Below are 23936 nucleotides of genomic sequence, written 5' to 3' on the forward strand. Positions count from 1 at the left end.
TTTCTTTTCTACTACAACCAGCCGCGCACAGACACCACCGCGATGGGATTTGGCAGTAGCAAGAATGTCACAGGGCTACAAGATAAAAGGAAAGTCCGGTCTATGGAGGCCAAATTGGTTTGGACCAAGGGAGGAAAGCCGAGAATGAAGTTGGTTCCAAATTCAGTACCTTCCCCAATTAAATCTACCCCAAGTCCGTCCAAGAGAAGGAGGGTAGAAGACGACTCACCAGACGAGGACGATAACGCAACAAGTTATGTCTCTCCCTTCCAACCCCACCCCCAGCACGAGGAAGAAGACGAACCTCGAACGAAGGTGCGTCATTGAGGTTTTCTACTTCCGAAAGCCATTTGCTTGAGCGTCATGGCAGGACTCCAACGACTATATGACCGAGTGGTTTCCAAAACGAAGCACTTACCTACAGGAAATCATTCACAACGAGGCGCCTTCAGACGACGCGAGTTGGACATGTTCTGTCTGCTCGACTTCAACATCGCAGGAATGGTGGAGATGCAAGACCTGCGTGGCGTTCCCTATCCTATGCGGCCACTGTGTGCTTCATACCCACTCTTTAACCCCCTTCCACCGAGTAGAGACCTGGTGTGATGGATACTTCCGTCCAAGTTGGCTCTGGAAGGCCGGTGTCAGTGTTTCATTGTGCGCCACCGGTGTGTGCGACGTGGACGCTGGTATGGACCTTCAAGAATCGTGCGTTGGGGAAGAATCGACTGATCCTGGAGAGGTCAAAACGGGTCACGACGCATTTACGTTCGATGCGGCTCCTCCTGGTCGCACCTATCGTGGTATGAAGGTGCTGGTGGTCGTCCACTCTAACGGAGTCCACCATCTCCCTTTCCGATTCTGCGACTGTATTGACAGTCCTTTCGATGAATACCAACTTCTGCGTGCCGGATTTTATCCTTCCACATCCACCGATGTCCGAACAGTCTTCACATTTGCGCTGCTCGACGAGTTCTTGCTCGACGGAGTGGAATGCTTCACATCGGCTCACCATTTCTACTCCAAGTTGAAGCGGCTCACTAACGAGCCATTCCCGGATACTGTGCCAGTACGTACCAATCCTTCTCGACAGTCCAAACCTGAACTTTCTATTCGCTAGAACCGTGTGAGAGAGCTCCGGCGGGTTGGGCGACAGTGGAGGAGCCTCAAGGAACTCAAACGACACGGTTTTGGCCACTCGGGAACGACGCCAGGGAAAGGGGAGCTTGCCCTCTTCTGTGCGGCATGTCCTCAACCCGGTGTCAACCTTCCCCAGGGATGGGAGAACGATAAGGACCAGTGGAAGTATACCCGAAGCTTTGTAGCCGATGGGAACTTCACATGTATTCATCGCAAGCAGCGAGAAAGGGGGGAAAACGAGGAAGAAGTGGCCCTGAAGCTCGGTGAGGGGTATATGGTGGATCCAGTACGGTACGCAGAACATCTGAGCACTGCGAAGGAGGTCAACGAGGTGAGTAATCGCCTGAATCGGTTAGATTGTACTTACCAAGTTCTCTAACCTAGACCGCTACCTGTCACGAACATCGCGCTATTGCAGACAAGTCGAAAGTGCGGAAAGGACTCGACGTGACAGGAATAGGTGCCATTGCATGTATGAGGCACGGTGCCTTTGCACCTGGTAGTGTGGTGGACTTCCAAAAGGGAGAGAGGTGCGCCTTCCGTGTACAGTTCACCAGCCGTCGAGTCTAACATTTCCAGGCAAATTAATATGGATTACTCGCTCTCGGAAGCGCTCAAATACACCTCTACGGCAGGAACAAAGAGGGTCATCTTCGCCTACGACATCAACTGTCAGTACAGTAAGCACCTCCTTGGCCGACTGGAAAAGGGCGACTACCTGGAGTTGCGCGAAGATCTGGTCTTTGTGTTTGGTATAGGCCTTTTCCACGTACACGGCCATCAAGAGTCCTGTCACGCCAGGTATTCCCTCACCTTTATCGAAGGGGCAGGGAATTCCTCGGGCGAGATTCTTGAGTCCTTATGGGCAGTCGTGAACGAGGTGGCTCGGTCGACATCCACTATGACATTAGCGCATCGCACAGAAGTTCTTGATGCCATCTTTGGAGACATAAACTGGAAGAAACTGTTGAACTCTGGTGAGTACGCTGCTTCCCTTGTTGAACTGCCCTACCCATACCACTCTGTAGTACCGTCGATCTGCAAGAATTGGTTGAATAGCCGTAAACAGATGGCAATCGCGAAGGAGGACCTCGCACTGCTTAGTGAAACCGCAACTCCAGAGCAAATTCGACGATGGAAATCGCAGTTGGAAGACGCGAATCGGCGGAGAGCGAGTGACATTTCGGCGATGGACATACTGAACGCAAAGATAGTCAAACGTGAGTGACACTGCTGTTATTGGAAGCGACAGAGGACTGACCTTGAGGGGCCTCGAAGCACCCACACTTTCGAAAACACGCACCAGGATGATGGAGGATGAGAAGCAGTCAGGAACAGCGGTTGGGGTAACATCGTGGATCGCCTTTGGACTAAAAATACAGGAAACACAGTAAGTCTTTTACAGCGCTGTTGTCATGTTAATCGTCCTAAATAGAGGTCCGTCTTCAGGATAGTTTTGAAGTCTTTTGTCCGAGGGCTTCCTAAAGATATGACCGAAGCTCAAGAGCTAGAGTTGGCGAAGCGTCGTGAACAGCTCTACCTCGACATCGACAGCTTCTACGAAAATGCTTCCCACCTCTTCCCGGACGCCGACCTTGACACCCTCAAGTGTGATGACCCTCCATCCGACGAGGTAGCTCTGGACGACGATGTTATCGAGGATGCAGAGGAGAATCCATTCTCCTTGTCTCAGAACGAGGTGGAAATCGTCAGGCTACCACTGCCATCGTCGCTCTCGTCGTCCACGATGGAGATAGCGCCTGGGATCCAGCGGGCACAGCGAAAGGAGCTCAAGTTACGGATTTCCCAAGCGGACGACGCCCTCGAAAGCATCAGGAACGAGATCGGACACAAGTCCTACTTGTTTAGATCGAATATTCGACTCGCTCAGGGGAAGAAGCAAAAGACACGAGGGTATACGGCCGTTAAGTCTGTGAACAGCAGGCTACGTGACCATGTAAAGGTCTACAACCAAGCTCGCTGGGCCTTGCGCCGATTGGGGGCGGAGGAGGACATTCTACGGAAGTATAAAGCAATAACAGCTGAAGACACTCGGGCAGTGACCACTATCTACAAGCCAAACGAGCGCGGCCAAAGAAACAAACCTCTCTCTTGGATCTGGAACCTGAACGTCGCGGATGACTCCAGCAAATCGGAGTATATGGAAGAATGTAAGTGCATCCTAAGCTTGCAGAGAAATAACTAGATTTACATTGATCTCGATAGTATACAGGGTGAATTGGTTGCGGGCGAAGTCACGATTCGACCGATGGAAGGAAGAACACACTCTCCTGACCTGCGAAATGGACTGGGTGTTGAATTTCTTTGCATACAAAATTGACCAATGCGAAACCTGGGCACTCACAAAGCCGGACTCTCCTGGACACGTCGCCTACGCGAATCGGCAGGGAGATATGTGGAAGAGGATGTTGGCCCATGCGACGAAGATGTTCAAAAAGACCAGGGAGTCCGTCCTTAGCACTGCCTAGGGGTGTAGGCAGCTTTATAACTTCAATTTGTAGCTCACTTCACGCCTGATATCCGTAGTCTGGCATCACCGCATAATATATTACAAGTGCTATCCTAGTGGAGTGTCAATGTTTAACCAACGTGCCAACTGAGGATAGCAATCGAAATTAAAAAGATGGTCTATAGAACAACGATCGGACCTATCTAGCACAAAATTGAGGATATCCTCACGAAACGAACAGACAGCAACAGCATGATTATGAGGACTGGCATCACTTATCCAGCCATGTTGAAAGACGTAAGGGGGAAAAACGATGATGGTACCGGGATTAAAGTAGTATTCACTGTCAAACGAAGGGATAACAAAGCGGTTATTGCGGCTCGTACCGGTGGAGACAAACACTTCGAACGCATAAGGGCATGAGGAAAGGTCACGATGGAAAGGAGCCTCGTGGTTAGAGAAAATGAGGACGTTGGTGAAGGGAGCACCCCAGAGAGCCAAGAGGTCTCGGAAAGCCCATGTGGACTCGATCTGGGTTTGGCGGGTGTAGATCTTCTCGAAGAGGTTGAGGCCCTCGTAAAACACAGAAGGCTGGACAATGGCAAGTACAGCCCCAAAGATCGATAAGGTTTCTTGGATGTCGTTGAGAAGGCCCCATCCGTTGCGACCAGGGGACGTGAAGGATGTCGAGGGGGTAGGAATAGCCTACTCGATATACAAGGTCAGCAATGAGGTGGCAAAGAGGTTTCCGACACTGACCTGGTTACGACAAGTGCGGGTGTACGAAGCAAGATTCAATGGCATTCAGCGGGGCGTAATCGGCGCTCAATGGAATATAACATGCTTACCTGGTTATCCTGGTAGAATCCGGCGGGCGAAAGGTCAACATGACCGAAAGGGAAGTTGGGAGAATCTTCGAATAATTCCTCGTTCGATCTCCAGTCCCCCTCTGGCGACGTCCAGAAAGGTGAATTGCCGTCCCTTGCCGCTGATTCGAGCGCAGAGTACCAGCTGACCTGCAATAATTGTGGTAGGTCTGGGGCATAAAGAAAAGGGGAAAAATAAATACTCACTAGTCGTGCGCTTTGAAGAGCCTCCGGTAAATGCCAGCCGACGACGACTTGATTCTTATCTAGATAAACGCAGGGGGCAACCGTGATCTTACAGGGACCCCCTGACCCAGGAAGTGGATTGGGTTCCTGTCCATCTCGTCGGCGTGAATCTCGCTGAAGGAGCTGCACGGCCTCCTTGAAACACCATGGCATTTGACCTGAATCGTCAGAATGGAAGAGAGAAGGAGAAAGGGGATTGACTTACGGACGTTGTTTGTGGCCTGAAAAACGACTTCAACAATTTGAAGTAGCTCTGCCCGTATGCGAAGATCGATGTCGTTGCATTTGGAGGGGATCCGATGTGCAGGACGAAGGCGCTTATGGAACGCATGGTGACAGAAGAGAGCGTAGAGGTGCATCCTTTCGAGATTTGGGGGAAGGGTGTATTGCTGACGAACACGAGGAGGGGCCATGATTAACGAGTGAGGGATGTCGATGAAGGGGAAGTTGGGGTGTTGGGGAAAGTATTTATCTGGGAGGGTGGTCTCGCTTTAGTACAATTTTAAATTTTACCACGCACGGTTCAAGAAGAGACTGATCAGTTAACTACCTTCGCCCCTATCGTAGCCACGGAATGGTCATAGGAGCCATTTCTTGGCTCGGCTGGGGTTTTTATGAGAAGAGATCGTGGCCACGACTTGTGGAACTTTGTCGCCGTGGCTTCGGTGATGCGAGCAAAGCTTCCTATCAGACACCGTGGGTATGGCCGATCGGCGCAAGGAATCATGCCTATGGCGTGACTGGGAATTTAAGGGGGGCGGACCGTGGCCATGATGAAGGAGACTGATTACGACATTGGAACATTGTCACCGTGGCTTTGGGGATCGGAACAGCCTTCGCATCAGACACTGTGGCTATGGTCTGCACGGGCAAGGAATCATGGCTAGCATGGGAGGGAGGTGATTACACTACTTAGTGCTGCCATTTTTTATCCGAGTGTGAGCAAAAGCGACGAATTCTTTGTACAACTAGTAATCACCAAAACGAAGATACAACATATCAAGATTCCAAAAGCAGCCGCATGTACTGACATCGCCAAAGAGTTTCCCTCCCTTCCTCCAAAGCCTTGCGAGGTTCCACGTTCTTAGCATACAACTTGGTAATGGATTGGTCAACGACGTCGCTCATGTACATCCACCGTTTGCGAGCACGAAGGTTGGCTGTGTGTGTCGAGAAATCAGATGTGAGCGGCAATTGTAGATCATTAGGATACCCACCGTTAGCGATGCGAATGTTCTCTTTTCTGAGAGAGGCGAGGACCTCCTCCAGCTCAGCGAGCTTTTGAGAGCAGCGACGCGCATGTAACAATGGATTTAAAAGTAGGTCCCGGGAATGCGAGAGGAGGTCTGACGCCCTGTCAAGAGCTAAACACGCGGTTAGTAGGGATCTGGGAGCGCGGAGAAAAACATACCATGGGTGACGCGGCCATCGAGCCCCGCGAGACAAGTCGACGGTGTTTCCTCTAGCATGACGTCGCTCTTCATCCTCCAATAGTCCTCGAGAAACGCCGGGGCCGTTTCCGGGGTGAGGTATCCCTCTTCGCACAGCGTCTGCTTCAGGTATTCGTCCACCAGCTTGCATTTCTCGAAGCCCGCGCCGTGATCCAACCAACACGGAAGGCACCACATCCCTTCATCGACAGGGCCAGAGCACCCATTACTACATTGCGGATTGCCGCAAGGAGGAAAGGTATGACCCTTGTCGAACTGGAGGGCCCAACGGTCGAAGCGACTGTAATCAGCCTCGAGCTGAAAGGCGGCGTCAACGGCTGGGTTTGTCGCTGTTTCGAGGTCAAGGAGTGCAAGGCCGGGTGGTGTTCGGTCGGGGTCACTGTCCATGTTAGGTGGAAGTGGGTAAGTGTCATCTGTGCGATGGGCAAGGTAATTGTGCAGATTGATTTTGTTTGCTTGTATTGTGGAGTCGTTGTGCCCCCTAAAGTGACCACTGACCATTGCGTCCATGGACACGATGTCGAACTTATCAGGAGAGGTGAACGTCATAGCTCTGGTAAAGGTGCAGGCTACTTGAGCCATGGCTATGGTGTTGTGGTTGAGGATAGAGAATGGGGGAGGTCGTCATAGACACGGTCAAAGTACACAGCCATGGCTACGATGTCTATGGTGGGCTGGTCAACGAGGCTGGACTGCGGTGGTAGATGGCAAGACGATGGCCATGTCGTTGTTCTCGACTGTGCAGGATAGCGCCATGTCCATGGTGCATGTACGTACCGATACAATGGCCATGTTGTTGCAGTTGGTGATCGACCCCTTGTGGTGTTCGGTAGAGGATCGTAACGCGTCACCATGGACATGGCGTTGCTCGGTGTTGCGAGGTTAAGACCGTGGCCATGGTGTATGCACTCACCAGCACCATGGCCATGGCGTTGCGCGGTGGTGCGAGGTTAATACCGTGTCCATGGATGTACCGACGAGGGCCATGGCCACGGTAGAGGATCGTAAAAGGTCACCATGGACATGGTGTATCTCGGTGGTGCGAGGTTAATACCGTGGCCATGATGTATGTAGTACTCACGAGCGGAGCGCCATGTCCATGGCGATGTTCTCGAGGCCGATGATGGATTCCTAGCCATGTAGGTAGTCGGTTGGATATGGGTTTGGGATCGAGGATAGAGGATAGCCCTAGGTATGCATCACTGCGGCCATGGGCACTGCATCGGCATCGAAGTGTGATCCTAGGTTCACAAGCATGTTGGTTGCAAGCCTACCGTGGCTGCGGTCAAGAGGTATTTAGCTCGATCATGGACATGGCGTTGATTTCGAGGTTGAGAATGCCATCGTATGCCAGAATGACCATCTCGAGCAGCTGAAGCTCCAATGTGGTGGAATTCGCTATGCTGTGCCCCCTGGATACCTCCGCCATGACTCGAGTTTGAAACCTGGCCATATGTCTGCGCTAGCCATGGCGGGGATAGAGGCTTCCACCCATGGTATCATGGATATGATGGCATTCTCGACCTCGAGACAAACACTATGTCCATGATCGTCTAAAATACCTCCTGCCGTGAACCAATATGTCTGCATCATGTCCATGATACCACAGGGGGAAGTCCGCCATGGCTATGATGGCTTTATCGCGAAGTAAACAGCGTCATGGACATGATGCAGACATATTGGTTCACGGCAGGAGGTATTTTAGACGATCATGGACATAGTGTTTGTCTCGAGGTCGAGAATGCCATCATATCCATGATACCATGGGTGGAAGCCTCTATCCCCGCCATGGCTAGCGCAGACATATGGCCAGGTTTCAAACTCGAGTCATGGCGGAGGTATCCAGGGGGCACAGCATAGCCACGAACTTAGAATCCTGGCTTTAACAGCGCGCTAGCTATGTACTTTGAACAAAAAATCTGCCCCTCCGGGAAGTAGGTTGAACGTGGCCACGCTGTTCATATCGTAATACAAGCGACCATGGGTATGCAAGGCTATAGCATTGGATACATACAAAAATCCATCATGGGTTATCTGTCTAAATCAACTACTCCCTACTGACTACCCTGGCTTCTGGTAGAAATATGAGAGGTAAGTGTTGATTCGAGGCTCCCATTGAAGCATGTAATCATAATTGCTCTTTCAGGTGTTCCAAGTCAGGCACGAAGTATCATTCATAAATATACTCTTACATTGTCGATAATGGCTTCACCTGCTGCCGAGTCTTGAAAAGGATCACTTCAGTCACCTAGGAACAGTAGTCTAATAGAGTATTAAATTTTGCCATATATTGATCTAATAGACCTCTCGAAGGAACATGCCTCACGGAACCTGGGAATCACTTTCGTCCTTGTTCTATTTCCTTCAGGATACTTAGGAATTTTAATAATTCTGTTCCTTTTCCAATCGAATACCCATCTGATCCCTATGATGGGGGTGTCTGGGGTCCTACTGTGGAACATGTAAAGATTTTATCTGAAAAGCGCTACTTTGCTCCCTATATTAGTAGTGCTATAGTCTGTGCTAGTCAGGGCCTTTCAATCCGCCTGTCCCATATTCATTTATCTGTCTGTTGGTCCTCTGGTCAACAACTCATAAGGAAATCTGTATGGTAAGGCTGTTCAGCTGTCCACAAGCTAGCCCTACTCACAAGTACTTGGAAATGGGCATACTTGCAAATAGGCATGTGGGAACTAGTGGGATGTGGGCCGCTAAATGGCAAGTATCCTTGGCCTGTTGGGTGGACGGTCACGGGATTTCGTGCCACACACTTCGCGCGCACCTCTCAACCTGCCCACTCACAGGTCCAAGTCACCCATGCCAAGATACTCATACAAGTCCGAGTCCTTGTGACTATTTGACTTGTGGATTCATCACTAGTGATCACCAGGGGTTAACCCCAGGTTTCGGAAGGTCGACCCGGACCCGACCCGTGGCTTGACCCCTACCGCGTAACCCGACGGGTTTTCCGCACGGGTTGAGCTTTAGATCATCCAAAATGGATGAGAAATGGATGAGATATGGTTAAAGGGTCAGCTGACCCTTGGTTTTCACTATTCATCACTCATGACTCATGAGAGTCCGAGTTTCGATTTTGCTACTGCGAGTACTCGCATGGCAGGTCCGTCTTTACTTCTGACTCCTGATCGACTTGTGGACAGCCTTACTGTACGCGGATGAACTGCAGCTCAAACTGTGGGTATGCATGAAACAAAGCTCAAAACCCTGCCGGGTATGGGACTCTGGGTATGGGTCCTTGGCCTTCAGGTGGAACACTGCCAATTCACAAGTATAGTCCAGGCTGGAACTTCGGCCTTCCATGGAACACAAGACCACAACACAAGACCAGACTCCATACAGAAGTGTACCATGTCCCATGGAACATGGTACACCTCATATACTGGATGTTCCACGTCCCATGGAACCCCAGACTCCAGCCTGAATGTTCCATGGGACATGGTACACCTCATATACTGGATGTTCCACGTCCCATGGAACCCTGGACTCCAACCTGAATGTTCCATGGAACATGGTACACTCAGTTACGCGAGTGTTCCACTCCCAACGGAACATCGGACTACTTCATACAGGGGTGTTCCACCTCCCATGGAACACCAAACTCACGCTGGAACCTCGACCCCAACAGCCTGAATGTTCCATGGGACATGGTACACCTCATATACTGGATGTTCCACGTCCCATGGAACCCCAGACTCCAGCCTGAATGTTCCATGGAACATGGTACACTCAGATACGCGAGTGTTCCACTCCCAATGGAACATCGGACTACTTCATATAGGGGTGTTCCACCTCCCATGGAACACCAAACTCACGCTGGAACCTCGACCCCAAGCCCAAGGTCATAAGTGTTCCACTCCCAATGGAACATCGGACTACTTCGAGATAGTTAAAATCTTAACAATGAATGCAACTAAAAGGTGATCAAATGTATAGTCAAAAGCACAGTTCAAAGGTAAAATGTATAGACCACTTGGCCAAATCTAATAGTCAATGGATAGAAACAAATGTATAGACAAACCGTAACGTAAAGTCAAATGTATAGACCACTTGGCCAAATCTAATAGTCAATGGATAGAAACAAATGTATAGACAAACCGTAACGTAAAGTCAAATGTATAGACCACTTGGCCAAATCTAATAGTCAATGGATAGAAACAAATGTATAGACAAACCGTAACGGAAAGTCAAAATCGTAACACGAAATAACTCAAGCTGGAGGAAACCTTAACAATGATTACCTGTAACACGAACTCGTTTCAATGGGCGGTCGTCACGAGTTCCTTGTTGCCCAAGAGTGTGAGCTCCTCCGGCGTGTCGAGTTGAAGGCCATGGAACTGCAGATGCAGGCCGGGAAGACTGCCCTTCGGGACGCATGCGCTGCTCTTGGTGTTTCCGCTTCATCGGAGAACCTGGTATCTTCAACATATCCTTGACATGGTCCAAGACCTGGGACTGCGTGAAATGGCGATGGGTAGTGGGTCGCACAGGAGGCTGGGCCGGCAGAGGATTCGAGAACACACGAGGAGTTGGATTGTTGATTGAAGTTGTTGCGTGAATTGGGTAAACGTTGGGGTGGCGTTGAGGCGCTAGAGTTGGACGAAAAGCGCGGGAAGATTGGCCAATGAGGTGGCGTGGATGGGTTTCGGTTTGCGTCGCACGAAGAGGCTGAGCATACTCGCTGACGTGTTGAGTCTGTGTATATTGAGGGTTCGGGCGGTGATGGTAACGACCGATCTCATGGCCGTTGAATTGTTGCTGATCGTCGTAATACTGTTCTGGATTGCTGAAGTCTTCCGCCATGTATTGGTCTTCCCCTTCTACCATGTACCCGCCTTCGTCATAGCCGCCACTGAATAACTCGTCAGCGTCATAGTAGTCATCATCGCCGCCAGTGTAGACGGGGATGCTTTGCGTAGAGGGACCCGGCTGAGGATGGCGGGGCGGTTCAACTACATCCCTGTGGTGAGGGTCGTTCTCATCAGCATCCACGTCCATCCTGTCTCCGTCTTCCACTTCCACATCAAACTCCTCCAAATTCGTACCCTCGCCATCCTCATCCTGCTCTTCCGGCTCGACGCCCTCCTCCTTTTTGACCTTGACTGTGCGACCTGTTTTGCGAAGTTTCGGGGGCCATTTCTTCACGGCAGATGCAGCCTCCAGAGGTTTGCGGCGCTCAGGTGGCAACTCTGCCCATTTCCTCCTTGCTGTTTGGGCGGCAACCTCCTGCATGTGCCACGCGTTGGCGTCGCGGACCGTCGCCTTCACAGCGGTGACCTTCCCGTTGGCGTCATTGCAAGTGATGAGGGGTAAGTCAAGGTAGGCCGGATCAGTGTCGTCCCTCTCGATTGCTTGAGCCTCTACGAAAAAACATGGGTTAAACATCGATTGACTGGCGAGGAATGTCGACGCACCTGGTGGAAAATCAATAATTCTAAGTGTCCAACCCTCCTTCCGGCCGAATGCTACATCCAGGAGTTCAACGGCCCCCGAACCCCACAGTCGCGTAAGAGCTTTCGAACCCTTAGTGTCCCTGTCAGGGACGGCGCAGCCTGGCGGCCATCCCTCGCAGATCTTGTTGTTACTTGCAAGGTAGTCTGCAAAGCCCTGGTAAAAGCCGTTGGTTGGAGCCTGCTTCAATCCAGTAGCTTGACCTTGAGTAAAGCGTAAAGTCAGTGCTTAATGTCAACAATAATGAGACAAATAAAAGCTTACAGTAGAGAACCTGAAGGAGGAATCGCATGTAGCGAACTCCCCAATCTCGGACAGTTTCGACAGTCGTCTCGTACTGTTTCTGTCGCCAAAACTTGGCGACGTTCAGAACCCCAGGTTGTGCCAGCTCTGCCCAGTCGAAAACATCTCTTGGTAATTTCCCTTCTGCGTCCCAAGCTGCCTGCGAGACGTTATCCGGTTTCACGGCGGCTGGGTCGTAGAGCCCCCAATCCGTAGCACTGTCCCCAGGAGTTTTCGACGTTCGCTTGGAAGTGCTACCTGAGGACGAGGCTGGCGCCCGAGAGGTAGCCGCGGAGGAATTGGTCTTCAACGAGGCGGATGCTGGCACAGCTTTCACAACGGATGTCGATGACGTGTCGGCGGCAACCGCAGCTTCAGACGAATTGGTGGAGGCGTTATGCAAGCCAAGTATTTGGAGTAGCTTCGCATCCTTCGGCGAGACTGTGCCTGTTTTTGCAGCCCTATAATGGAGGTGGTTAGGGCGCCTATCCTCAATAGACCATGGATGATACATACGCTACAGCTATAGCTGCCGCGGATAAGATCTGGCGAAGGTTTGCAGCGCCGTCGTCTAACATCTCCTGGACTATGTCGTTGCCGACCATAACTCTTGTAAAGCGGCCGTAGAAGGGGTCGGTGGCCAAAAAATACAGAATTGGCTCTACCAACCCTGAGCGGGAGAGCTTTTCCATCTGGGCAGTCTCAACGTAAGCGTGGAATCTATAAGAAGATTAACAAACGGCGTACCATAGCCTGTGCCTCCTCCATTAGCTGTAGAAACTCCTTGTCTTGTTGCGCGACCGGTTTCTTGTCCCACCGTTCAATATCCGCAGACCACTCCTGGATTTTGATTTCTTTGTCTTTTTTCGTTAGGCCCTTGTAATCCCGGTTGTATATCTCAAACATCTCCTCCTGTGATAAGTCTGGGATAAGTCAGCAAGTGTGTAAAGCTGAATGCAAGCGGATGCCTTACGTTCGGCTTCGCCGTTCTCAGCTTGCAGTTTCCTCCACTGGCGGAATTTGTTCCAGCACTGAGATTTTCGCAAGCCTTCACCAGTCCGAGGGTAGCCCATAAGCGTCAGGAAGCTATCGGGGGACCGATTGCAGCACTTGGCGCCGAATTCCAGCCATTCGCGCATTTCGGCTGCGATCTCTTTCTCGTCCTTGTCGTATCTTCCCCTTTTGAACGATGGGGTTGGAGGGGGGTTATAAGCTTGAGACTTAGACTTAGGGGCGGACGGGCCTGCGGGTGCTGGTGGACTAGGAGACCGATTGTCAACGGCCCTACCCTTTCCCTTCTGCTTGGCAGTGAGACGCGGCGGAGACTGGGATATCGGAGACTGGCGTGTTGGCGAGCTGCTGTGGGGTGCTGTGTTGGCAGTTTCCCCAGGACCGGAGGAGTCACCCCGCTCACTAGCTTGAGAAGGGGAATACGCCGACCCGTCTTCGCTCGATGAAGGCAAGTCCTCGAACTCTGGCTCTTGTTCCGAAATGTTACCAGCGCCATTGGACGGATGCTCGCACCCCTCCCATTCCTCTTCGCCTTCATCCCAATTCCCAAAGCTGTCGTCACCATCTTCGGCGGGGTCGAATGCTGGAGGAGAGGAGAAGCGGTCGTCCGCACGTTCGATATCGCTGCCCTCGTCTTCCATGGATTCGCCGTGATGATCCTCCTCATTGGGCCGACCTGAAACGTACGAATATCTGAAACCAGGAGGAGATTCGGGGTTGCCGTTACGCGGAACTCCTAAGCCTCTTTCCATGCCTAGTAACAAGTCGCTATTGCGGCGGATAGCGTCGTAGATTGACTCTTCCAACTGGTTCAAAGAAATTCGACAACGCGGTTCAGGAATGGTGAACCCGTCAGGGAGCTGCTCGCACTGCTTGGACTGCGAGTTATACCAAGAGAAAACTGTGACATATTTTTGCATGCGAGCCAGCCTGGTCCCTTGCCTTCCTCGTCCCAGGACTCCAACCGAAGAAGAAAACGCCCCACAACTCCAGTTCCTTCCATAGAAGAAATGTACAGCTTCGTCAGGGGCTGGGATGCGGGAAGCAGGCGGAAGCACCAGCTCTCGAGACGCGGTAGCGCCGGGGACGGGGTCAGGCAAAGCATCTCGAACGGCGTCAGGAATTTCCACGTAGGGCGCAAATTCGTAGCCGTAGTCTCCAAGTTCAGCGTCTAAAGACCAGAGTCAGTCCCCACACTTGACCAAGCATGCAACGTGACACGGACCAAAGGCATCATAGCTCGGTTGTTTGTTACGGTCAGCTGAAGCGCTCCCATCATTGAGTCGGCGGATTGCAGTAGTGGGAGAGGAAGGCGCCTGAATGGTCTCCGTACTTGAGCGGCTTTGGAGCGGTTAGTTAAGCTCACCAAAGTTGATGTGCCAGGGCTTACCGGTTCAATGATCGACCCTGCGCATCGGCAATGGCTATGGTGACGGGGGGGCTTGAGGTGAGAACTCGAGAGACGCGGCGAGCAGCAACAGTTGACCCCGAAGCAGTGTCTTTCTCGGGTTGGGCAGGGGGATCGTCTGCGGCATGGTCTGCCTTAGCCTTCCTCTTAGCTGGTTTGGAAGGGCCTCGCGCTTTGGATGACTTGGCTGCGCGCTTAGATTTGGCTTCGGGCCTTGTTGACTTTTGCACCGAAGGGTGAGGCGGAACCAAGACGTAAGGGAAACCGTGCGACTTGAGTGGTGAAGACCCAACAGCTTGACCTTGCCGAGACCTAGAGGAACATGTGTCAGCGTTTAGCAAGAAAGCAAAAGCGCCGAAGAATGCAACGTCACGACATGGGATGCACAACTTTCAGTTAAGTGCGCCCATGAGGCGACGCATGAACGACGGCGACGTTCATTTCAGCGTTTGGCAAGAAAGCAGGAGCGCCGAAGAATGCAACATCACGATATGGACGCACAACTTTCAGTTAAGTGCGCCCATGAGGCGACGGATGAACGACGGCGTGCAACGTCACGATATGGATGCACAACTTTCAGTTAAGTGCGTCCATGAGACGACGGATGAACGACCGCCACGTTCAGGAGCACAACCTTCGGTCAAGTGCGCAAGAACAGGGGTTTGGGAGAGCACAACCTTTGGTTAAGTGCCTATGGAGAAGGGATGAAGAAGGGGAATGAGGAGTGAAAAGAAAGGTACAAAGGGAAACAACAAGGAAGAGGAATGAGATGAGGACTTACTGTTGAACAGGAGACGGTGTCCTGGCAGGCTGAAGAAGGTCTGTCAATACCAAGTCTGTCCAACGAGGCAGCTCACTCACTCTATGCTTTCCGTCTCTTCCTGTACGTACCCAACCGCAATCGGATTGGGGTTCGAGGAGTTCCTCACCCGATTCGCGCAGTGCTCTACGTGTTCTGATCATGGGGAGGATTGTGTCGTGTTTCAGGTGGGGAAGAGTCTATTGGGGTCGTCTCGTCAGCCACCGAAGCTGGCACTTATACCCGCATCATTGGCATCACCTGAGCGGCAAGCGAGTACGACAAACTTACCTGATTAGCCGATAGACCATTCTTCAAGGTGATGATAAGAGTAGCAGGAGTGAAAGGAGGTGACGAAAAGAACAGCAGGTAAAGAGAGAGGTGACGAAAAGAACAGCAGGTAAAGAGAGGCCGACAAAAGTAACCAAGGAATATATGTGAAAACTCTCCTATTCAAGGCAACCAGTCTCCACGACGTCAAGAAAAGGAGATGGGAAATAGAAAGGGACGCTGGGGAGTAGCGTTCACATCGGTGTTCCTGGTGTAGATCACGTATTGAAGTTTTACCCCCAGTCGAGCCGCCAAAAAGGAAAAAGGTAACGAACTGGACGTATGGAAGTATCGTGAAAAACTGATTCGTAAATGAGATTCTTGAGAGGAAACCGCAGTCGACCTGCCAAAAAGAAAAAGGTAACGAACTGGATGTTTGGAAGTATTGTGAAAAACTGATTCGTAGAAGAGATTCTTGAGAGGAAAGGAAATGGGAATCTGGAAAGAATAAACAATAAACTATGAGAAAGAATGAGAGACACAGGAGGACGCGGGAAGATTCTGGCGACGACCTTCGGTCAAGTGGCCAGATATGGCGGCTGCCTGCGATGAAATTCTTCTAACGCACAACGACTTTCAGTCAAGTCGTGAGAGAGACGTTTTACCTGCCGACGACCTTCGATCAAATAGCCAGGTGGCTGCAAAGGACTGAGCCCCGTCCAACCAGAGTGAGTTCCGACGACATCGAAGGCGACGACCTTCGGTCAAGTCACCACCCGCCTAGAGAACAATACAAAGGCGACGACCTTCGGTCAAGTCACCACCCGCCTAGAGAACAATACAAATGCCCGCTCGTTGGACACAGTCGCAATCCAACGAAGACAGGCACATCCCACCTAGCGACGACCTTAGGTCAAGTGGCTAGATTAGATGCGAAGGCGACGACCTTCGGTCAAGTCACCACCCGCCTAGAGAACAATACAAAGGCGACGACCTTCGGTCAAGTCACTACCCGCCTAGAGAACAATACAAATGCCCGCTCGTTGGACACAGTCGCAATCCAACGAAGACAGGCACATCCCACCTAGCGACGACCTTAGGTCAAGTGGCTAGATTAGATGCACTTCCGACCTGGCGACGACCTTCGGTCAAGTGGCCAGGTCGGAAGGAATCCTCGATGACGTCTTGATACGCGCGTTCGCTGGACATACGATGCTATCCGAAGTTGGTCGAGCATCCTAAAAACGACGTGGAGGGGTAGAAAGAGGCCTGGGAGGAACACGAAAGAACATGATCAACGTCATACCCGATCTCGGACTGTGTCACTCACGGAAGCACTCCTTCATGGGCGCGGGTTCGTTGTTCCTGTGATTACCATGGTGTAGATGGAGTGGTTTGTCGGACCAAAGGAGAGTGTTTTGAAGAAGGAGGGAGGGAGGAGGGAGGTTGACGAGTGTCAGTGGTTCATAGCCAACCTTCCGCACTCGTTTGGTTTACTGACCGTGGGAAACAGTGCTTGGCCGGCGCGGCTGCGCGTGACGCGAGCGCTCGAGCCAAGTCTTGTCTTGACAGTCAACTCTCATCTCCATCTTTCATCTCGCCTCACCACGACTTCAACGCTATACTATCCTTGGTAAGTTATTTCGTATTATTCTTCTGTCCTCTTCCCCTCCATACTTCCTCCACCCTGGCACCTTGCCTGAGCACTTAACCGAAGGTTGTGCTCATACAAGATGAGTGCCATAGAATCCAGTTGAGTGCACTTAACCGAAGGTTGTGCATTGAACAAGGCGGTCCGTCAAAGTACTTCACCGAAGGTGGTCCTTTGACCGGCAGTTCACTTGCTCTGTGGTTCGTCGTGGGCGCTTCTTCCCTGTCACCTTGCCTGAGCACTTAACCGAAGGTTGTGCTCAGACGAGCTCTGATAGAACCCAGTGGAGTGCACTTAACCGAAGGTTGTGCATTCAACAACGTGGTCCGCCAAAGCACTTCACCGAAGGTGGTCCTTTGACCGGCAGTTGTAAACGCCTGTTCACCGTCGGGCGCTCTGGCTTCTCGTCGTCGGCAGGGGTGGCTGCACGCCCAGTTACTGACATGTTTACTTCTGGCAGACTGATATCTCTGACTCTGAACCTGTCGGTCGCGTGAAGATGTCTTTACAGTCGAAACCCGTGTACCGCGAGTTTGTACGGTATAACAAAGAGAAAAAAAGTAATCCACTCCTATCATTATATTGACTTATGCTTACAATTGCCGAAAGTGCTATGGACTGCCGCCGATGCCATCGTCTACTACATAATCCCCGAACCTCTGAAACTCAAGGAAGTCGCCTCGCGTGCTGGCGAGTCCACCGTCACGGCTACAGGGAAGGATGTAGTTTGGTATTGGGTCGCCACCTCCCCGAACATGGACCGGATTCCTCTGGTTCCTCGAGGATGGCGTGTAATCCAACCTCGCGCGGATGGGAGGTATGGGGTGGACGATCGCACCCAATACCCAATCTACTTTTGCGACGGCTTCGTTTACGCTTGCTGCATTCCCAAGAAAGTGCCAGAAATGCGCCTTCTTCGCTACACTCCGCCGGCTTCCGACTGCCCTATTGTTGCCCAAAACGGCGCCGAAAACATAAGGTTTCTCAAGCGAACTATCCTCGATGAATACGACAAGTATCGCAAGACATACGCAGCCAAAGCAGAAGATTATCACAAGGCCAATCCCCTCTCCACCAACGGTTACCTTCGGGCAATGGTCGCACATATGAACGATGTTTACTTGCGCCTGGAAACCTGCGGCATGACGTACAAGGAAATTCTACTATACAACGCCGAGTTTCAAGCTGCATGTCTCGACATCCACGGTTGGCTGGACTACACCCTCATCTTTGGTCCTCGCGCGCGCAAGCCACTGGCACCTGACGAACGGCCCCCTGAGGTCGATGACAATCGTCTTGGATGCTTTACGGAAGATTTCGAGGTCGCTTGCCAAGTTTACCGAATGGGCATCCCTGTATATTATCTGAGGCCCTCGTACACTATTATGGCGTCTGGGGACCGTCAAATCAGTGTCATCCACGGCGAAGTCGCGCCAATGCCCCCGCTTGTGCAAACACAGCAATACGCCGAAGGCACCACTATCTCACCCTATCCTCCTGTAGCTGAAGGTCCCCCGGGGCCATGGATCTACCAGGCCCAGCAACGTCTCGGGTGCTCAATGGTCGACTTGCGTCTACCGTCCGCGCGAGGGACGATTGCGAGTGACGGCTCTGTGCGCCAACCATCTCTCGTGCACCCCGCGCTGCAACCTGCCTCTACCAGCGCCGCCGTTGCGACTTCGCAAACAGTCGGCCCTATCCGCAAGCACCAAACTTCGCATCGAACCTCTCCGTGTAAGTAATAATTCTTTCCTTGTTTTGTTGTATCATTTGAAGCTAATCCCATAACCTAACTCCAGATCCTCAAGTCGAAATGACCCTTAACCCACCTAAGCTTTCACGTTCGTCGTCTTCATCCTCGGTCAAGTCCTCCCGAATCTCGCTTTCGCGTTCGTCGTCTTCATCCTCTGTCTCCTCAGTCGTCCAATCGCCACGGACCAGGCCTCTTCCTCCCTTACAAGCACCACAGCTGCAACGCTTCAAAGACATTACTCTCGACTTCTGGCCTCCCTCCATCCCCAGTTGGGTGACTGCTCTGAACGCAGTCGATACGACAAAGCCACGATACCCTCGAGAGGGCTGGAAGCTGGGCTTTGGCGTTCCCGATCCTTGGCTATTCACGAAGGAGAAGGACAGAGAAGTGTTCGTGATAGCCTGGCTCTTGAGTCGCGGCACCCAACTCGGCAGTCTCTTCCAATCTTCGTCTCAAGACGATGCTCCAGACCTCACCAACGCGTTCTGGAAGGGCCACTTCGTGCGCCTTCGAAACCATCTTCGTGACAAGTCCTCCGCGGCAGCGTCTTCGTCCACTCCATCCCAACGCCAGCCCTCAAGTTCGAATACCAAGGCAGCAGAGCGAACCAGTGAGGAAGCACACTTCATCAAATTGCTGTCCATTGCATCCTCTTTGTCATCAGTTTCCTATGGGGACTTGAAGATATCGCTCGATGCATCCCCTGCTGAACTTCAGAAATCCATCACACCCTCCATCTTATCCGAGGTTGTCTGGGAGATACACGAAGTTTGCTTTCGACTCGAACTACTGTACCTTGACCGAACTAAGGCCCTGTCTAAATGGCCCGTAGCCGCCAAGGATGCGCCGAAGAACAAGAGGGATGAGGCCGATGTGGCTCGATCAGCCAGAGACATCCAAGTCCGGCGGTGCTTTGGGTTGATTCAAGATGAGGCGTATCCGGCCTATTTCCTAAAGCAGATCCCGAATGAGAATATGCCTTGGGCTTCGGACGACCATCTCCTTCGGCGACTCGTTGTTAACCGTTTGGCGGAGTTGATGCAGGATTGGGAGGGCTGCCCCAAGGATATCAAGATGACATCAAGTATTCAACGACCTGACGTCGACGCGCTCGAGAGCAAGGTACTGAAGTACTACTGCGCCACTTTCTTCGAGGAGTTCGGACGAGCCCCTATCGCACCTCGTCGTCTTCCTCCGGCCTCTCTGCAGCGCAAGGTCCCTCTGGACGTACGACCATACCAATTCCATTAATCTACTGTAAGTGTTTCTTGCTTTCATCTTTCTTGCCGTTATTCATCGTCTCTTGTTAGTCTTCTACTTTACAGTACACGTGGCATTACCAACGCATCAAATACAAAACATTTCTTGGCCTTTCTACCTCGTGCCTGTGGAACTCGTGCCTGCCATGATGCTCAAAGGGTGCAGTCCTTGGCCTCGTGTGTCTCTCTGTCTCGCCCTTTTCTCTACCTCTAACCCTATCTGTTTCTACGTATCGACTGACAACTCCACAGGAACTGGACAATGTTGAAGAAGGTCGAGACCAAAACACGCCGGGCGTACGGAACTGCGTCTCACCGATTACCGATGCCTGTGGACATATCGGCGCCCTCGGGTGGTTACTACCAAGACAGATCTCGTGTTCGAAGGGCTGCAGTTTTCTCGTCACCGCGCCGTCAACCGACCTTGTCGCCGAGGAAGTCGAGGTCTCCAGCCAAACCACGCGAAGCTAAGCACATCATTCAATACCGACGCTGGGTGGATGGGGTTATACCTACAATGATCCCACATTATCTTCGAGTGCTCCGAGAGTCGAACCAACTTCGGGATACCTCACAGCTTGAAATGATGTGCGAGTGCTCTCCAAACAGCACTCGTACTCGAGTTTTAGCTGTGTATCAGCATGGTAGGTGGCTTGTTCCTGAAATCATCGACTATTCTCACCTCCTCTCAGGCGTTGAGGAGTTACATGTTTGCAACTGCTCACCCGCAGTTCTTCTGGTGCAACGCGGTCTCTTTCCATCCTCTCCTGTGCGCCCCGCCTTTGCGGTGGACCTGCGAATGCTTGATTTCATGCACGAACTCTATGCTCGGTCGGCTCTCAATCTCTCGGCGTGGTCAGCTACTCTGGAAACCGTTCTCGCCCGGCAAGGCTTCAAAGTCAAGGGCCAAGATGTTATTCGACGAAAGATGGCAACGGCTGTGAAGTGGTACACATATATGGTTGCTCAAAAAGACGCCGTCATCAACAGCATAGTGTGGGATGCAGCCAGACCCATCGAAGGGCCTTTGGACATCGAAGAGGACTACGAGTGCGAAGAACACGTGGGCGAGGCTGAGGGTGATGACTGGGTTGATGAGGGAGATGGGATCGGCGGGTTGATGGAGCCTTCGCGGTACTTGCAGGAGCGATGTCCTCTGTGCTTCAACAACCAGCGTAACACACGCGACTGTCTGTGAGTAATTACTTCGTTATACTTTCTACATGATCAACTGAATGGAGTTGCCAGTTCGGAAGTTCTGTTATGCCTGGATGCAAACTTCACCCAAAAACGCCGCAACCCTGCTCGTGGACAAGACCGAAGCCCACCATTGACACACCCACTGTCGGTTTTTCTAACCGCCGACGAAGTATCTGAAGCAAAGGCCTACGTCGAGCGCCTGCGACCCTCCGAGGGAGCTGCAACGGCAACTCCGGCAGTTGGCAAAGAAGCACCGTTGGCGGAGGACGACACAATGGAAGAGGGAATGAAGGTACCGACCTCTGTCCTCAACGGATGCCTCCAGTCATTCACTGCAGCGGACGAGAAGCGCACTAAGGCCAGCACACGATTGTTTGCGGATACTGGGTTGATGGCACTACTTTGTCGTCACGACCGGGTGCTCTGGCTGGCGAACATGACCTCAGCTGGGGAGCGCCAATTCTATGCCATCGCTCTTTTGCAAAAGTTCTTCAACAACGTACCAATCGACATGACCGTCGGCCTCCTTTATGACGTAGCATGCCAGCTTCACCGAAGTTGCATGAAGTGGGGATTTCTCGGTGACGTGGCGAATCGGATCCGTTGGAGTGTGTCTGTTTTTCACGCGTATGGTCACCAATGGGGTTGTCAGGTGGTGTATCATCCTCGAAAGTGTTTGGGGTTTGGGTTGTCAGATGGCGAGGGCTGTGAACGGTTTTGGGCGGCGATCAAGATCTTGATACCAGCACTAAGGGTTTCTGGCGTAAGTTCAGCGTCCTTTCGTCATTCCATGACTAAATGTCTGCTTGTAGTACCATCAACGCTTGTTTGCTATCGACAACCAAGTATCGTTTCTGGACAAAAAATCATTCGCCTCTTTGGGACGCTGGATTGAACGTAAATGGAACCAGTGTCGGACGCGAAAGCGAGAAAGTCTAGAGGTGCTAGCGAGACTAAAGCTTTCTCGAGCATATCTGCAGCAACAGTGGGACACCCAGGTGGAGATGCAGACGAAGCCGCTTGCAAAGGTGTCAGAACATGCGGCCAAGAGGGCTGTTCAGGAAATCCTTTCGTTGAACAAGCTTCGGGATGGCTACAAGGCGGAACTAGCGAAGATTAGTCGGCGAATCAAGCGAAACGACGTTGACGTGGCCATGGACATGGAAGATCTAACCAACCTCTCCCTTGCATTAACAACCAAACTGGCTGAAACTACGGAAACCATTGCTCAACGAAGGAAGGCTTTGGGTGCGACTGCTAAGCACAGTCTCGAGCGACTGTCGAAAAGTGATTTTCTGAAACATCGTCTCAATGCAGCGGCACTCAAGGAGCGAATTTGTGCAAAACTGCGCGCACGCAAGTTCGAGCTTGAGCGCCTCGATAAAGCAAGCCGAAGTCCTGGCTCCACTGGTATGTCCTCCTACTATTTGGCCGTGAGACTGGCGTTGTAACGTACTCTGCAGATAACAAGTTACAAGCCCACATTCAAGCTCAAGTGTCCAGGCATGAACCGAGTGTCGTCAAATTGGTCAAGCGATACAACGATGTTGTCGCGTCGATGGAAGACCTCATTCACCAACGACGAGCACCCCGAAATGCTGTCGCACCGAAGTCGATTCCGAAGGAGAGGCTCTTCTCCCTTGATATCGACGATCCTATATGGGACATGCGAGGCCTCGAAGACACTGGCGAGGGCTCCCCGCCGGCGTGGCTTGCCGATGACAATGTGATCAAAGGCATACGCGCCCATTTGGCCCTTCAACGATGCGAAGAAGAGGAGTCCCGTCTTGAAGCGGAGCGAGCACATCTTCAGATCTGGTGCAGGTCGACATGGGATGGGTTAAACTTGTCAATTTTGTCAAGCAACAACCCTGATCTTGTGTTCGAGCTTCGGCAGAGATGTGAGACGCTGCTGGGACTTGTTACCGAATGGAGTGAATTGCTGGTGGACATTCCGGGAGACGATGGCCTGGGCTGGGGTCCTACAGATGAAGACATCGCTGATTTCTCTGACCGTGCAACCCAGGGCTTATTTGTTTTTCAGTTTGGTATGCCAAGGTCAGAGGGCACCTCAGTTGGCTGGAACAATGACAGTCTTGTGGAAGAGGAGGAAGAGGAGGAGGAATGGTTTGGACAGGATGGTGATGATCTCTTGGAAATCATTGATGACGTCTACTTGGGTGAGTTGTATGGGGACGAAGAACAGGTAGACGCCTTTGAAGGACTTACGATCAGTGAGGATGATGTTTTCAATGGCGCGTCATCTAGTAGCATTCTTGGCTCTCCCCGCAAACGTCTTCGAGCAATTGAAGATGATATTTAGTAGATTCTCGAGAGAAGTCACATATTTAAACGGATCATGTAACCTTTGTTTACTCGATACTTAAAGTTCCTTTGGATCGTCAAGGCACATGTAACTTAGTTGTGTCATACAATCATGTGTTCCAACTGTGGATAAAAGAACTTGGAATACTGGTTGAAATAATGATATGTGTCCCATTGGAATGTCATGGAACCTGGAATGAGTTATACCAACCAGCATTTCGAGTTCCAGTATGTACTTGGCGCTGTGTTCCAGTTCCCCAGGAAGGCGATGGAGCCCGGAACAGTCAATGTGGAACACTATTGCGAGCTCCATTATGTACCATGGGACTTGGAACA

General features: G+C 51.7%; 6 protein-coding genes across 6 annotated transcripts; 3 read left to right on the forward strand and 3 right to left on the reverse strand.

Moving 5' to 3' along the window:
* Positions 1-42: 42 nt before the first annotated feature.
* CC1G_13091 (hypothetical protein) lies at positions 43-3629 on the forward strand (the record flags this gene model as incomplete). The annotated part of the gene is made up of 9 exons (XM_001837584.2): positions 43-315; positions 371-1069; positions 1121-1471; positions 1525-1670; positions 1720-2117; positions 2169-2360; positions 2419-2530; positions 2590-3311; positions 3367-3629. The coding sequence occupies 9 exons, from the start codon at positions 43-45 to the stop codon at positions 3627-3629; spliced, it is 3156 nt and encodes a 1051-aa protein (XP_001837636.2).
* Positions 3630-3741: 112 nt separating this feature from the next.
* CC1G_15523 (hypothetical protein) lies at positions 3742-5135 on the reverse strand (the record flags this gene model as incomplete). Its single annotated transcript, XM_002910936.1, has 5 exons — positions 3742-3789; positions 3854-4315; positions 4459-4626; positions 4684-4880; positions 4928-5135. The coding sequence occupies 5 exons, from the start codon at positions 5133-5135 to the stop codon at positions 3742-3744; spliced, it is 1083 nt and encodes a 360-aa protein (XP_002910982.1).
* Positions 5136-5721: 586 nt separating this feature from the next.
* CC1G_15524 (hypothetical protein) lies at positions 5722-6755 on the reverse strand (the record flags this gene model as incomplete). Its single annotated transcript, XM_002910937.1, has 3 exons — positions 5722-5882; positions 5940-6086; positions 6134-6755. 3 exons carry the CDS (start codon positions 6753-6755, stop codon positions 5722-5724), a joined length of 930 nt encoding a protein of 309 aa, XP_002910983.1.
* Positions 6756-10418: 3663 nt separating this feature from the next.
* CC1G_12743 (hypothetical protein) lies at positions 10419-15306 on the reverse strand (the record flags this gene model as incomplete). Its single annotated transcript, XM_001837586.2, has 10 exons — positions 10419-11551; positions 11606-11845; positions 11907-12385; positions 12441-12616; positions 12672-12847; positions 12898-14106; positions 14161-14276; positions 14326-14655; positions 15125-15153; positions 15235-15306. The coding sequence occupies 10 exons, from the start codon at positions 15304-15306 to the stop codon at positions 10419-10421; spliced, it is 3960 nt and encodes a 1319-aa protein (XP_001837638.2).
* A 2256-nt stretch (positions 15307-17562) lies between these two features.
* Positions 17563-20067, forward strand: CC1G_12744 (hypothetical protein; the record flags this gene model as incomplete). The annotated part of the gene is made up of 3 exons (XM_001837587.1): positions 17563-17623; positions 17673-18797; positions 18863-20067. 3 exons carry the CDS (start codon positions 17563-17565, stop codon positions 20065-20067), a joined length of 2391 nt encoding a protein of 796 aa, XP_001837639.1.
* Positions 20068-20337: 270 nt separating this feature from the next.
* CC1G_12745 (hypothetical protein) lies at positions 20338-23598 on the forward strand (the record flags this gene model as incomplete). The annotated part of the gene is made up of 5 exons (XM_001837588.2): positions 20338-20719; positions 20768-21269; positions 21324-22038; positions 22088-22685; positions 22739-23598. The coding sequence occupies 5 exons, from the start codon at positions 20338-20340 to the stop codon at positions 23596-23598; spliced, it is 3057 nt and encodes a 1018-aa protein (XP_001837640.2).
* Positions 23599-23936: the final 338 nt, after the last annotated feature.

The sequence above is a fragment of the Coprinopsis cinerea genome (genome assembly GCF_000182895.1).
Source record: "Coprinopsis cinerea okayama7#130 chromosome 6 map unlocalized cont3.6, whole genome shotgun sequence".
Taxonomy (NCBI): Eukaryota; Fungi; Basidiomycota; class Agaricomycetes; order Agaricales; family Psathyrellaceae; genus Coprinopsis; species Coprinopsis cinerea.